Source organism: Hydra vulgaris, chromosome 06, assembly GCF_038396675.1.
Source record: "Hydra vulgaris chromosome 06, alternate assembly HydraT2T_AEP".
Taxonomy (NCBI): domain Eukaryota; kingdom Metazoa; phylum Cnidaria; class Hydrozoa; order Anthoathecata; family Hydridae; genus Hydra; species Hydra vulgaris.
In genome coordinates this window covers 21597070-21610419 of record NC_088925.1, presented here as the reverse complement: position 1 = coordinate 21610419, position 13350 = coordinate 21597070, and the positions used below count along the sequence as shown (strand labels likewise).

The 13350-nt window shown below is 26.9% G+C and overlaps 1 protein-coding gene and 1 long non-coding RNA gene across 4 annotated transcripts in view; one reads left to right on the top strand and one right to left on the bottom strand.

Annotated features, from left to right (window-relative positions):
* Positions 1-823: 823 nt before the first annotated feature.
* LOC124814586 (uncharacterized) overlaps positions 824-13350 on the top strand; it is a 29317-nt gene continuing 16790 nt past the window's right edge. Inside the window, exon 1 of the mRNA XM_065799552.1 lies at positions 824-1248. Coding sequence (XP_065655624.1) covers positions 1029-1248 — 220 coding nt within the window. The 5' untranslated portion in view covers positions 824-1028. The remainder of the gene's footprint in view (positions 1249-13350) is intronic.
* Positions 5800-8433, bottom strand: LOC136081722 (uncharacterized). Of its 3 annotated transcripts, XR_010639052.1 has the most exons (6): positions 8146-8433; positions 7855-7936; positions 6647-6693; positions 6509-6538; positions 6201-6426; positions 5800-6119 (listed from the first exon to the last, which is right to left on the bottom strand). It is a non-coding gene; the product is annotated as an uncharacterized LOC136081722 (long non-coding RNA). The 3 variants fall into 3 exon arrangements; XR_010639051.1 differs by having other exon boundaries at positions 6201-6538; XR_010639050.1 differs by having other exon boundaries at positions 6201-6693.

Below are 13350 nucleotides of genomic sequence, written 5' to 3'. Positions count from 1 at the left end.
GCCTTTACTATATTTATTGTATTTACTTTATTTATATATATATATATATATATACTTACTGTATTTATTTATTTATTTATATATATATATATATATATATGTATATATATACAGACCCGTAGCAACCGGGTGGGAAGCAGGGGCATTTGCTTCACCAATAATTTTTCAAATAAATAATTTTGAAGAAATTGACTGAAAAAATGATTAAAAAAAAAAAGGCACTTAAAACTATTTCGGAGTAGTACTGCCCCCCCCCTTACTATATATTTTTTTGTTCCTACGGCCCTGATATATATATATATATATATATATATATATATATATATATATATATATATATATATATATATATATATGTATGTATGTATGTATGTATGTATGTATGTATGTATGTATGTATGTATGTATGTATGTATGTATGTATGTATGTATGTATGTATGTATGTATGTATGTATGTATGTATGTATGTATGTATGTATGTATGTATGTATGTATGTATGTATGTATGTATGTATGTATGTATGTATGTATGTATGTATGTATGTATGTATGTATGTATGTATGTATTTGCTTCATGATGTCTTATCTCAGAGCGCAGCAAAATAGCGATCGTCTTTTAAGTTCATTATATTTTATATTTATTTTTTATTTCTAAAATTAAGTCCCAATTAATTGTTTAATAAACTGTTTACAGTTTTAGAGTTAACAAAGGAAGTAGTTTGTTTTGTAACAACTCCATTTGTTTAAAACAATTAGACTAATTGCATACAAACTTGTTGTATAAATTTATGACATTGACTTTCTATAAACTATACTTCTCGCCATTTTTATGACAATTTTAATACTTAAAAACTTGTAAATTTTAAATTTATTGTTTTTAATTGAAACCGCTCAGAATGCCGATATATGCTTAATCAACTAATTTGTTTAAGCTTATTATAAATTTTTGACTATATTTACAAGTTAAACTTTGACCGCATTTACAAGTAAAAGCTGACTTGAACTTGTTGAAGAATATAAATGAAATATGACACTTAAAAAGATTTTGTGGAAAGTGAGTTTAATAATAACCTTATGTGAACTAGTACTGTGGATAGCTGCATTTATAGGAGACACTTGGTGGGTTATTTATGACATTAATGGAAGAAGAAACTTTGGATTATGGAAAACATGTACACAAATAAATGTTACCTTGGTTTGTAAAACAAGGAACAGTGTCTTGAAGTTTAAAGAAGAGCTCAACAATGGTAAAACTTCTACTTTTGGATTTTTTTTATTGCAAGTTTTCCAAGCCTTTATTATATGTATATCTTAAAATATTTATTATAAATATTATTATTATTGTTGTGATTTTTTTTAATTAATAAATTATTATATTAATAAAATAATAAAAATTCATAAACTATAGTTATGTATAAAAATATGATACTATTCAAATCATTCAAAAGATTAAAAAAATAGTCAGCTAAGGTATATTTTGCATTTCTGAGGTAATTTCAGAAATTACTATAGATAGATATATTACAAAGAACTCTAAGGTTATTATAAATGATATTTTCACTACAACATGAACTTAAAGCATGCTTTAACTTTAACGGGAATGACAACTGCAAAGTTGCCTTTTTTATTAATGCACATTCCAAAACTAGATTACCGTCCATAATTATTTGAATGCTCATACTTTTCAATATAAGGTATCAAAGTTTTATTTACTACTGGGAGAAAAACTGAAAACAAAATCCACCTAAATTATATGTTAATTTCTGTTTTTTAAGTTTAAAATAAAAAGATAATAAGAATCCAATTAGATTAGTTTATAATTTATTTGCTTATTTAATCAACCACAATAACAATTACCGCTTTACAGATTCTTGGCATTCTACTTAATGACTTATTTAGTTTGTCAAAGTCAATTTTATGTCACTCTCTAATAATTTTGATTAAAAATGTTTAATTTATGAGGAAATGCGTTATCATTTGTTATCATAAAACAATGAAAATATTATCTATAAAAAACGGCATTTAAAAAACTGGTGTAATAAAGCACTCCATCTATAAAAAAAAATTTTTAATAATAAAAAAGATAATATAAAAATGAAAAACAAGAATTGAAATAAATTTGCTTCGATTATTCATACTTTTTTAGTATGGTACAGAAGTACTAAAAAAGTTCATAACATTTGTTACAAAAAATATGCATACCGGTTCTAAAATACCATATCTTTCATTTGTGCCTTGCTTAATAGAAATATATGCTCCCATATGATATATTTGCACTTTTTGTGAAAATTACACTAAAAATATGCTAAATATTAGTTAAAATAAAAAAAAAAGTTATACTTAATTCTTTTTTATATATACTTTTTGTTACTATTTAGTATTCTGTATTCGGCTGTATATATGCAATCATGGCCTCCACATTCTGAAATGGGACCCAATGTCTTTTAGGAGCCCCCTTAGCCCCCTCCTTACCTTAATAGTTGTGCATACAAGAAAAAATGTATATTTTTTTTAAAGATAAAAAAAAATAAAAAAAAGGGAGAAAACCATTAAAAAAATATAAAGTTTGTTATTTAAAAAACCGCTTCTACTTTCAAAATCTAAATCATTTTTGCATTTATTTATAGATTTTTGTTTTAAAAAGGATTACATTTTTCAATGTTTCAAAGTTAAAACTCAAATTGTCAATTTTTCTAATTTGATTTTTCAACTTAATAAGACTGAAAGGTTTTAAAGATTTAATCACTTGAAGATTGAATAGGGTTACTTTACTTTTATCACGAAATGGTATTAATACGCCCCCTTTTAAAACATTATTTAACTCCTTAAAATAAAATTACAAAAATAACAAAACTTGATCTCACCGACATTTAACCAAACAAGATAGTTTCCTTATTTAGTCGTCAATTTTTATTTATTAAAATATTTTTATATTTATCATAACATCATTTTAAAGTATTATTTTAAACAAGTAATTATATTGACAGTGTAATTATTTTTATTGCCCTTGGCTTGTTAACTCTTGGCATGTTAATTGTCAATTAGAATCAAAAATAAAAAATCAAGATTACTGACCTAATTATGTTTAACAATCCAATTAAATATCTGGTCTGTAAGACAAACGATTAAATTGTTTATAGGAAAAACACCAAAAATTTTAATCTTTGCAATCTTTAAAAACTTATTTAAAGTGTAAAATACAGAACAAGACTTTGTCGTATATAATATAATGCAATCGCGGTATATTATGAAATGATAACTTTATTTTAATTTCCAGACCGTTGAATTCTCAAGTTTATGAATGGTATTTTTATAGTGAAGACTTTGCTCGGTGCTAGTAGCATTTTAACTATTGCAAAGACATTTAGACAACAGAATGTTCCTCAAGGAAAAAATCATGTCCAATTTAAGGACGTTTTTAAATTTTATTTAAAACAATTTGAAGCAAACCGACTGAGCAAAAACCTGATGTGTGACTTTACAGCGCCGACGAAACGTGTTTCAAAGTTTGGGCACAATTGTCAATTCTTAAAAAAAGTCTTCTATATTTAGAATTTCCTTTAAAAAAAAAAGGTCTTTTAGAAAAAAGTGTGTGTCTTTGGGGGGAGGGGGGACACAATCCCCCCTTAATTCGTCTCAACTACAATGAGAATTAAGAAAAAACTCTGATAAAAACGGGGGAAATGGTTTTCACAACGGTCCTAAAAATTATTGTTTGAACATAAATGCTTATCTTAAGTTATTGTGCGTGCATGTGTATGTATTGATATACATATTAGGTGTGTATTGATATATCCTCTGGGCCCCCTTTAACCCCGGACCGTAGTGTTAGAGTATAAACTGACCTTCCCTTTTGGGCGCCATGTTTGCAATATTCGGCCGAATACTGAATAGTAAAAAAAATAGATCAAATAGACCGAATACTGAACAGCCACCCAAAAATTGTGGTATCTCTGTGTTTTGTGTATAAAAACAGCATTCTTTAAGATTTAATATTTGAAATTTTGTTCGTTTTTTACTTGGTATTTTTGGAGTTACAGTAAACTCCCGCTTATTTGATAGAGCACTTATAGGACTTTCCGCAAAATAGGAGCAATCTTCCTTCCCCATGAATTACAAACTCATGTAAATATCCACCAATTATTCGAACTTGCAGCTAGGGATTGTCCATAAAGTACGTATGCTGGGTGGGGAAGAGGGGTCTGCAAATGGCGTATATGAAATGGCAGGGCAGTGGGTCAATTATAAAAGAAAGGAGACCCTGAATTAAAAAAAAATATCATAAAATGTTAGATAAATAGGTTGAAAGTGTAGGTACTTTTAGGGAGGTGGATACTCAAAAAAGCGTATTGCAAAATGCGGGGGGGGGGGGGGGGAAAAAGTGTACGTACTTTGTGGACAACCCCTTATTCGAAATTTCGGATATTCGAAATGATTTTTCTCCTCTTGACAAAATCCCCGTCAGTTATTTTTTTCGATTGATACCATTCCATTGTATTTCAAAACGTAACGTTATGGAACGTTATCAAAATATATTAAACGAAATTATTAGGCATTTTATGTCCGATGACGATTTAATAAATTAAATTAGACGGAAATATTACATAAAAGAAAAATTATTTAGTACTATGCTGTTTTCCGTGTTTTCTATCTTATTTTAACAAACGAACTAATGTTAGTAAAATATAGAAAAATATCGAACACATTGCAATATATTTCTGAAATATTTGGCATTACATTTCAAGGTTGTTTACAAATAGTTTAAACTACTAATATAAAGTAAACACCTAATGACAATGATTAAAATAGTAATGGTAATATTAATAAAAATGATATTTATAATAATAGTAATAATAATAAATAGTAGAAATAATAATAATAATAACTAGCAGAAAGCAACCCGTAATACGGGTTTCGGTCGGTCTGTTAATTTATAGTGGCTGTTTTCCACAATTTAAAGTTGCGAAACCTTAACTAATACCCTGTAAGAAAAACTCCTTCAAATTAAAAAATTAAACTATCTGTAAAATTAAAATAAATTAATTTACCAATTATTTAACGTTATTTGAGTAATTTACAACTGACATAGGTCATATCAGTGTATGGCCGAACCATTTTCCTAGACATTACTAAGTTCAACACAATACGTTTTTAGTTACTGACACAAAATAATAACACTTCATCATGCCTTAAATTGACGAAAGATTAAAGCTAAATTCTTATTATATTTTTTATAACATGAACTTTAATTAATAAGATTAATATGAAGTGAAGTAATTTATTTATGAGTTATTAATTTTTTGGTATCCCCTTGATACATGTTTCTTTAAAAAAGGAAACTGTCTTTAAAACGATAAATGCACACATCTAAATAAATTTATTATAAATAACTAAGCAATTGAGTACAAATACGTTTCAAACAAAAAAAAGTCGATTTACAATCAAACATGTGTATTAGGGTGGAGCGATTTTCATAGCAAAAAAAAAGAGTTTAAAAACCAATATTACTGAGACACGAATCAATGTCTATTAATTATAAGATAAAAGTAAAAAATATTTTTTGATTTTGATGAGATCTTGAGGGTCCTCTTTGGAATTTAAATTCTTGACAGGTCCTTATATTTTTGAATTTTTTTTTTCTAAACCATATCAACCTTGGACTCAAAAAAAGCAGAAAAAAATGCTTGTTTCATAAATAATAATTTTATTAGAAAAATTTTAATCAATTCAACTATATTTGAGTTTAATTGGTGAAAAACAAATAAAATTTCAATTAAAAAAGACAAAAACAAACCAAATACAAACAATAGTATATTATAAAAAATAAAAAATTACAAATTAAAAAAAAATTACAAAATTAAAAAAAATAAAAAAAAGTCATCAAAGAAAAAACGGCAACAAAAAAGTTATAAATATCTTCACTGATAGAAGATATTTACAACCTTTTGGTTGCTGTTTTTTCTTCGGTGTCTCTCAACACCCCGGTATGGATGAGCCCTCCATTTGAAGGATGGCGAATACATACCGCCATTACTTTGCCACTTATTGAAGGACCTCTCTGAGAGAAGCCCTGGGTGTTGGGAGCGATATCTTTTGTATTCCTCAAATGTTAACGACTCTAAAATTACAAATAGAAGGATATAATAAAATTTAAAAATATTTACAATTTTTTTAATCAAAATATAAAGCATAACCTCACCATTTTCACAGGATGAAGAGGATGCTAAAAGTAAATTAAAAAAAAGTAAATTAAAAAAAGTTAAACTTGTGGGAAATTCAATTTTAATAAAAATATGAGTAAAATGCAAACAGTTTAAAAATGCCATATTTATATTAAATAATTCTTTCACCTATTGCACATATTTCTCCATAAAAAATATATAAAATTTAAAACACAGCCCTACCAGTTATGCTTCTACCAGACACTAAAGACAAAAAATATACCTCAGAATAATTGATAGAATTATATTTACATATAAATAAATATTTAACTATAATTTTTTTTACCTATTCCCCTCATTTCTTCCATGAAGTTGTCTAAAGTAAGATAAAAGATAACTGAAGCTAAAACTAATTAAAACTAAACTAAAATTAACTATAAACTAAACCAAAACTAAAAAAAACTTTAAATTTTAATATCTGTACCTCAGAAGACAAAGGTCGGTTATCCAGTTTATCCAACGGTTATCCAACTAAGAAATAGTGTATTTTACAGAATACAGAATTGTAACTAATATCGAACAATAGGTATAACTATGCGCACTAATAATAATATTCACTGTGCTATTTCAGATAAAAGTCACTAATTTATGTTTCTGCTTGAAGAAATTATGTTAATGTATTTATATTAAGAAACAAAAGCAGCGAGTTCTTGTAATGAAACTACCTATTAATCATTTTTAACAACAGACACTAACATAAAGATAAGTCAAAGGTAACAACATTACACAAAAAAGAATTAAGGATGTTATGTATTTTCAGAATAGTTATATTGGCTAGACTACACTTAGACCTAAAGCAGTAACACCACTTGACTGGTAAGGTTGACGAATCTTGCTCTAGATCTATATCTCAAATATATTGTGTGTTATAGTTATACTAACTATAAAACACAATTTTTTAAAATGTTATATAACATATAAAAACACCTCATTTAACAATCATGTACACATTAGATAAAATCAGGGATGCAGAGTACCAAAAAGGACTCCGGATTTGAAAGTCACAAAAAGATTACTTTATCCTAGTTTTTGGTATACAGGAGCACTAAAAATATAAATAAGTTTAAGGACTACTAATAGGTAAAAAATTAAGACTATTAGGTTAGAGGAACAATCATTTTGTTAGCCCAGAATTCTTAGGTACTATGGCGGCAATGACTCCTGGCTTATAAAAAATAAGTTTCAAGTCATCAAATCTCATGAAATTATTATAGCAGATAATAAGTCAATAAATCTGTTTAGAGCTTCTGGACACTACAGACTTGGAAAAAGTAGATACAAAAAGCTGGAGTCTTTTTGGGACTTCGCATCCCTGGATAAAATACATTTCATACTATTATAAAAACACATTTATATAAACACATTTATAAAACAACTATATATATCACTACATACACGTATTTATCAAACTACATATATCATCTCATACACATATTTATCAAAAACTTTTTAACTTTGAGCATAAGATAAACATATAAGCAAACCTTTAACAGCTATAAAACGACATTTATTAGCATTTAATATTTTTAATGTAACAAAGAATGCAGACTACAATTTACAACATTGTAATGAAAAAGATGAAACCATTAAAGAACAAAATTATAAATTTCAAATAAATACATATTCAGATACCTTAAAATGAAGCATAACACAACATTCTTTTGACAAATTCCAGAAGAATTTTTATTTATTTTTCTATTCCTTATTATTTTTCCTAAGAATATAAAATAGACATATAGATATAGAGCAATATAAAATAGATTGAAATAAACGCAAACTTATGCATACAAACTTACATGAACACAAACAACAATCTTATTCTATTTAACTTTCATATTAAACACATAAATAAAATTTTATACTCATTATTCTTTCTACAAAAAATAATATTAATCTATAAACAAGAAAATGAATTGAACTTACTAAAAAAGCCATCAGCTCCTCTTAATTGCTCCAGAAAATAAAACAATACTTGCTTAAAATGTTCTAAAAAGACTAACGACAAAACTGAAACAGTTTACTTAAACAGAAATTTTAGTTATAAACTTCTTTTAAAAAATGAAAACAGGCTATAAAAATTAGAAAAATAAAAACAACCAACAACAAACAAACGATTATTTGATTTTTCTATTTTAAACAATGAACAACATCAATTCTTTTCGAAAATAATAATATATCAGCTCTAATTTGCTTGCTTGCTTGCTTGCGAAAGACCGCATGGAATATATAACCATGCATACAAAAGTCTAGAAACTTCTTAAAAACTAAGAAATAGTGTATTTTACAGAATACAGAACCGTAAATAACAATACAAACAATAGGCGAAACATTAGGCGTAACTATGCGCACTATTCATTACCGTATTAATATATAGATAATAATAATAATAATAACATGTTATTTTAACAATAGTAATAATAATAATATAGTAATTATCATAATTTAAATAAATTGGTATAACTTTCCATACGACAATTGTTTACATATACAAAGTTCCGGTTACAAACAGTAATAAACTGACAAACGTAACAACTAACGATGACATAAAAACGACTATTGCTAAAAAAAATTATAAGGATTTAGTAAATATATTAATCATAGTTCTTATAACATAATAACCAAAATATATATTGCAAGTAATATGACTAAATAAATAAATAAATAAAATATAAACAGAAAAACACAGCGAAAATCAAAGCAAAAGTTATAATAAACATTACAAACAAAACAAAAAACTACGTTATGTACTTTTGGAAAAAAAAAGATTAAAAAAAAACAACAAAAAAACGAAAAAATAAAATTAAAAATAAAAAACAATAAAAAATAAATAAAAACAAAATAATAATAATACACGGTATATTATGACATAATAATAATAATAAATGGCTATAATAAAAATAAAAACAAATAATATATAACCGTATAAAAAATTACTTATCACTATTTAAAAATAATTAATAAAATAAAAAATGAAAATAAACTACTAAACAACTAAAAATTAAACTAAACTAAACTAAAAAACAAAAAAAATAAATGACTTACAAAAAATAATAAGTAAAACTTTATATGCGAAAAAAACTAAAGAAAAACCAGTGCTGTTACGCGCATAACAACGTAACTAAAAAATAAATCGTAAACAAAAAATCCTAAAAAGTATGAAAGAAAACTAAAGAAATATATGAAAAAAATAATAAAATCTTGATTTAACGTTCTTTTTTCGATGTATAAATAGTTTTTTGTTCTTTCTTTTCCATTCTTTTTATTTATTTCACTCATTCACTTTTTTTTTAACTTCTATTTTCAACACTTTTTTACTTATCACCCATTTGCGATCTCATTGCAAAGTCAATGCAACATAGTGCGGTAGAAATTTCAGCATAGCATCTACTCAAAAGAAGACAGTTCTGACAATCCTAGAAAAATATTTTGCTTTTAAAAATTTAAAAAGAAGACTAAATAAAAAAAATGTTGACAGCGATTTGGCTACGAGGCAGCTAGCCTAATAAGCTAAAGACCCACTGGGTATTGTAGCTAGCGTCATATCTTAATAAAATTGCTACCTGAAAAAATGTTGATATGTAGCTATCAGCCAGCTATAGAATTGTGGATATTTTGTAGCTAGCTACAAAACTACGATATGTAGATAGCGACACATTGCTACAAAATCGCAATGTTTAAAGTTTAATTATTCTTATAATTATAATAGACTCAACACTAAAAATCAAATTTTTAAAGATCTTAAAGACAATAGAAAAAAATAAAATTAGAAAAAAAAATCGCTTGAAAATCGCTATAAAGCTAGCTAGTCGCTAGCTCATTTCCCTCCCTAAAAGCTGTATATAAAAGGTTTATGAACGCACGTGAACGAAATGTACCAATTAATTGGTATAATCTAAAGCTTTCTCCCTAATCTTGGGAGAAAGCTTTAGATTATACCAATGTGTCTTCCAATCGGTTGGTGGACACATCATTAGGAAGAAAACTTTAGATTTTGTAAAAGAACTCAACATTCCAAATTTAAGGGCTTCAGAACGGTGGCTTGATTGGTGGAAAAAAAGCCATAATTTTATTTTTCCAAATATTTCTGGCGAGAAAGGTCGTGTACAGAGAATAAGACATCAAGTTGGTGGCAAACTCATTTGCCCACAATTCTCTAAAGGTATGAAAAGAGGGATACTTAAAACGCTGACAAGTTTGGTTTACTTTATCAACAGCCTTCGACGAAAACCTTTCATCTAAAAGGTGAACGATGTGCATGAGGAAAGTTAAGCAAAGTTTGTTTAACAGGCTTAGCAGCATAAAGCAATTGAATTAGTAATTTAAATAGCAAACAAAACCTCCAAAACTTAACTAATAGACCAGGGAGTCATAAGGGCACTGAAGGCTTTTTATCGCACGATTGTTGTGAGGCGTCAGATTAAATACATCGATGCTGGTAAAACAGCCCCAAATATCATCCCTCTTGAAGCAAAAAGCATGTTGGTCATGTAAATGGGATGCTGTATGCTGACAAACACTGTAATGAATTATTTCAGAAAGGCTGGCAAATCACTGAAATTTTAGCTAAGCATTGAAAATATAAACATACTTAAGTTTAAAATTTTTTCCATATCCAAACCCAATCTCAAATACCAAAAAAGGCTGCTGCAATCTCTGCGAGATCATTTTTACGATTGTTTCAAGATATTTTTTTGGAAATGCAAAAACTGTTTTTAGACAGTAAAGTAATTAGCAAATATAAAAACAAAAAATAAATAAACAAAAAGTGTAGCACAAATGGTCTGTAATTTAATCATTTATCAAATGTAGTTAAAGTTAAAAATGCAGTACAACTATTTTATTTGAAGTTTTAAATGTGACATATAAAAGTATATTAACACGACCGTTTTGAAAGTATTAACTGAGGCTCTCAAAGTAAACTATTTTTGCGTTTTACCTGCCGATAAATAGTTTGGTAATAAGAAACAATAAAAAACCTTATCATCACTATATAACCTTTATATATATATATATATATATATATATATATATATATATATATATATATATATATATATATATATATATATATATATATATATATATATATATATATATATATATATATATATATATATATATATATATATATATACATATTATATATATAGGATATAAGGATAAAAGTGTATTTTTAGAAAAAATCAAGTAAAGAATTTTGATTTCCAATAAGTACAATTATTTTCTTTTTGAGCAATATTGAGCAATATTGGCTTCTTTAAGTTTACGGCTCAGGCTTTTTAAAGTGGTTTCATAGCATTGGACCACAATAAGAAATAGAGAATCTTGTAAGTTTTGAATACGGAAAGGCTTTACAAAACTTCCTGTAGATAGAGATACTTCATCGATAGATACTTCCTGGTATCGATGTTTTAAGAAAAATATTTTTGAAAACTTTTAGAGCTTTTAAACTGGTATTGGAGCATAAATTGTGTGACTATGAGCATGTTTATTTCATAAATATTAAGGGTTCTCGTGCTACTTAGAAGGTTTAGCATTTGTAAAGTGATTTTGAAAACTAATAATTCTTGCTGCATGATTCTTTTGCTTGAGGAGACATTCAAATTCAGATTTGTTTGTACTACTCAAACAACATTGATATAAAATAAGTAAACATTGATGAATGCAAAATATAGCTGAGTAGATTTGTCTAAATTGAACGGGTTTTATATAAAATACCAATATTTTTATAGATTTTATAGCGAATATATTTAATAGATATGTTTAATATATTTAATAGATTTTATAGCAAATATATATAAAATGATCTTTCCAGGATAAGTTTTCATCTATTAAAACGCCAAGTAGTTTGTTTATGAAAGCGCGCTCAATTTTAATGTTATTTATATATAGAATTATTAAGGATGTAGGAATATATTGAAACTTTCGTTTAAGATAAGAATAACTTAGTTTTATCAGCGTTTAAGCCAGTTTCATATTTTTTCTAGTTCTTTATTTGCTACTTAAAATAGAGAGATAATGTTAATGAGAATAAAAAAAATGATGTCGTCTGCAAACGGTAGTAGACATAGTATTTCATGCTCTATATAGATCGTTGACATAAATTAAAAACAGTAGATGACCTAAGATGGAGCCTTGTGGAACTCAATATAATATTTTAGATTATTTGTCGGAAAACCGTCATTTAGAGATATAAATTGTTTTCGATCAGTTAAGTAACTTGCAAACCATTTATGGTATTCATGGCATACTTCATAATATTTAGTTTTTCTAGTGAAATCTGATGATTAACGGAGCCAAACACTTTCAACAACTCTAGGAATATACCTAAAGTGAATTTATCATAAGAAGATGATTCGCTGATGACTTCAACTAGTTGTATATGGGCATGCTCCGTAGAGTAATTTGATTGAAAACCAAATTGGTTACAATAGAGAAAATTGTTTTTATTCAAAAATGCAAATAGCCTATTATACATGATACGCTTAAGGATTTTTGAAAAACAGGTAACCCATTGGGCAAAACGACGTCCGCAATAGGTCCATTTTGGTCCTTAGGACGTCTCACGGGACGACTTAGGGACGTCCTCCAGACGTACCAAATCAAACGCTTTTCGTCCGTCCAACGGGGATCTAAAGAGACGTCCGTAGGACGACCTTAAAGGACGTCTATAGCATGTCCTACGGACGTTTTCCACAAGTCCCGGATCCTTATTCAGGCAGTTAAAAATACGTCTTTGGCACGTCCTAAAATCATTTTAAACATTAGTTGATTCCGAAAATTTAAATTACTCTTATAAGTAAGACTTGCAACTATAACCCTTAAAACCCATGTAAGTGCTACTTTTATAAAAACATTATACATTATTCAGTACTAAATACTATAATTATATATAACCTTACAAGACAAAGTAATAGTATAATAATGCATTTATACAAAACATTTATTCTTATAAACTGAAGAACTGTTTTGAATTCTGTTGGTTGTGTATACATGCGCTAGAATAAGAAAAATTAAAAAACGGTTTATAACTTAAAAAAATGTATTTACAAAATGAAAAAATAAAAGTAATCATAAATAATATTGCTTGTCTGATGTGAAACCACAAAGACAGAACCAGTTTTATAC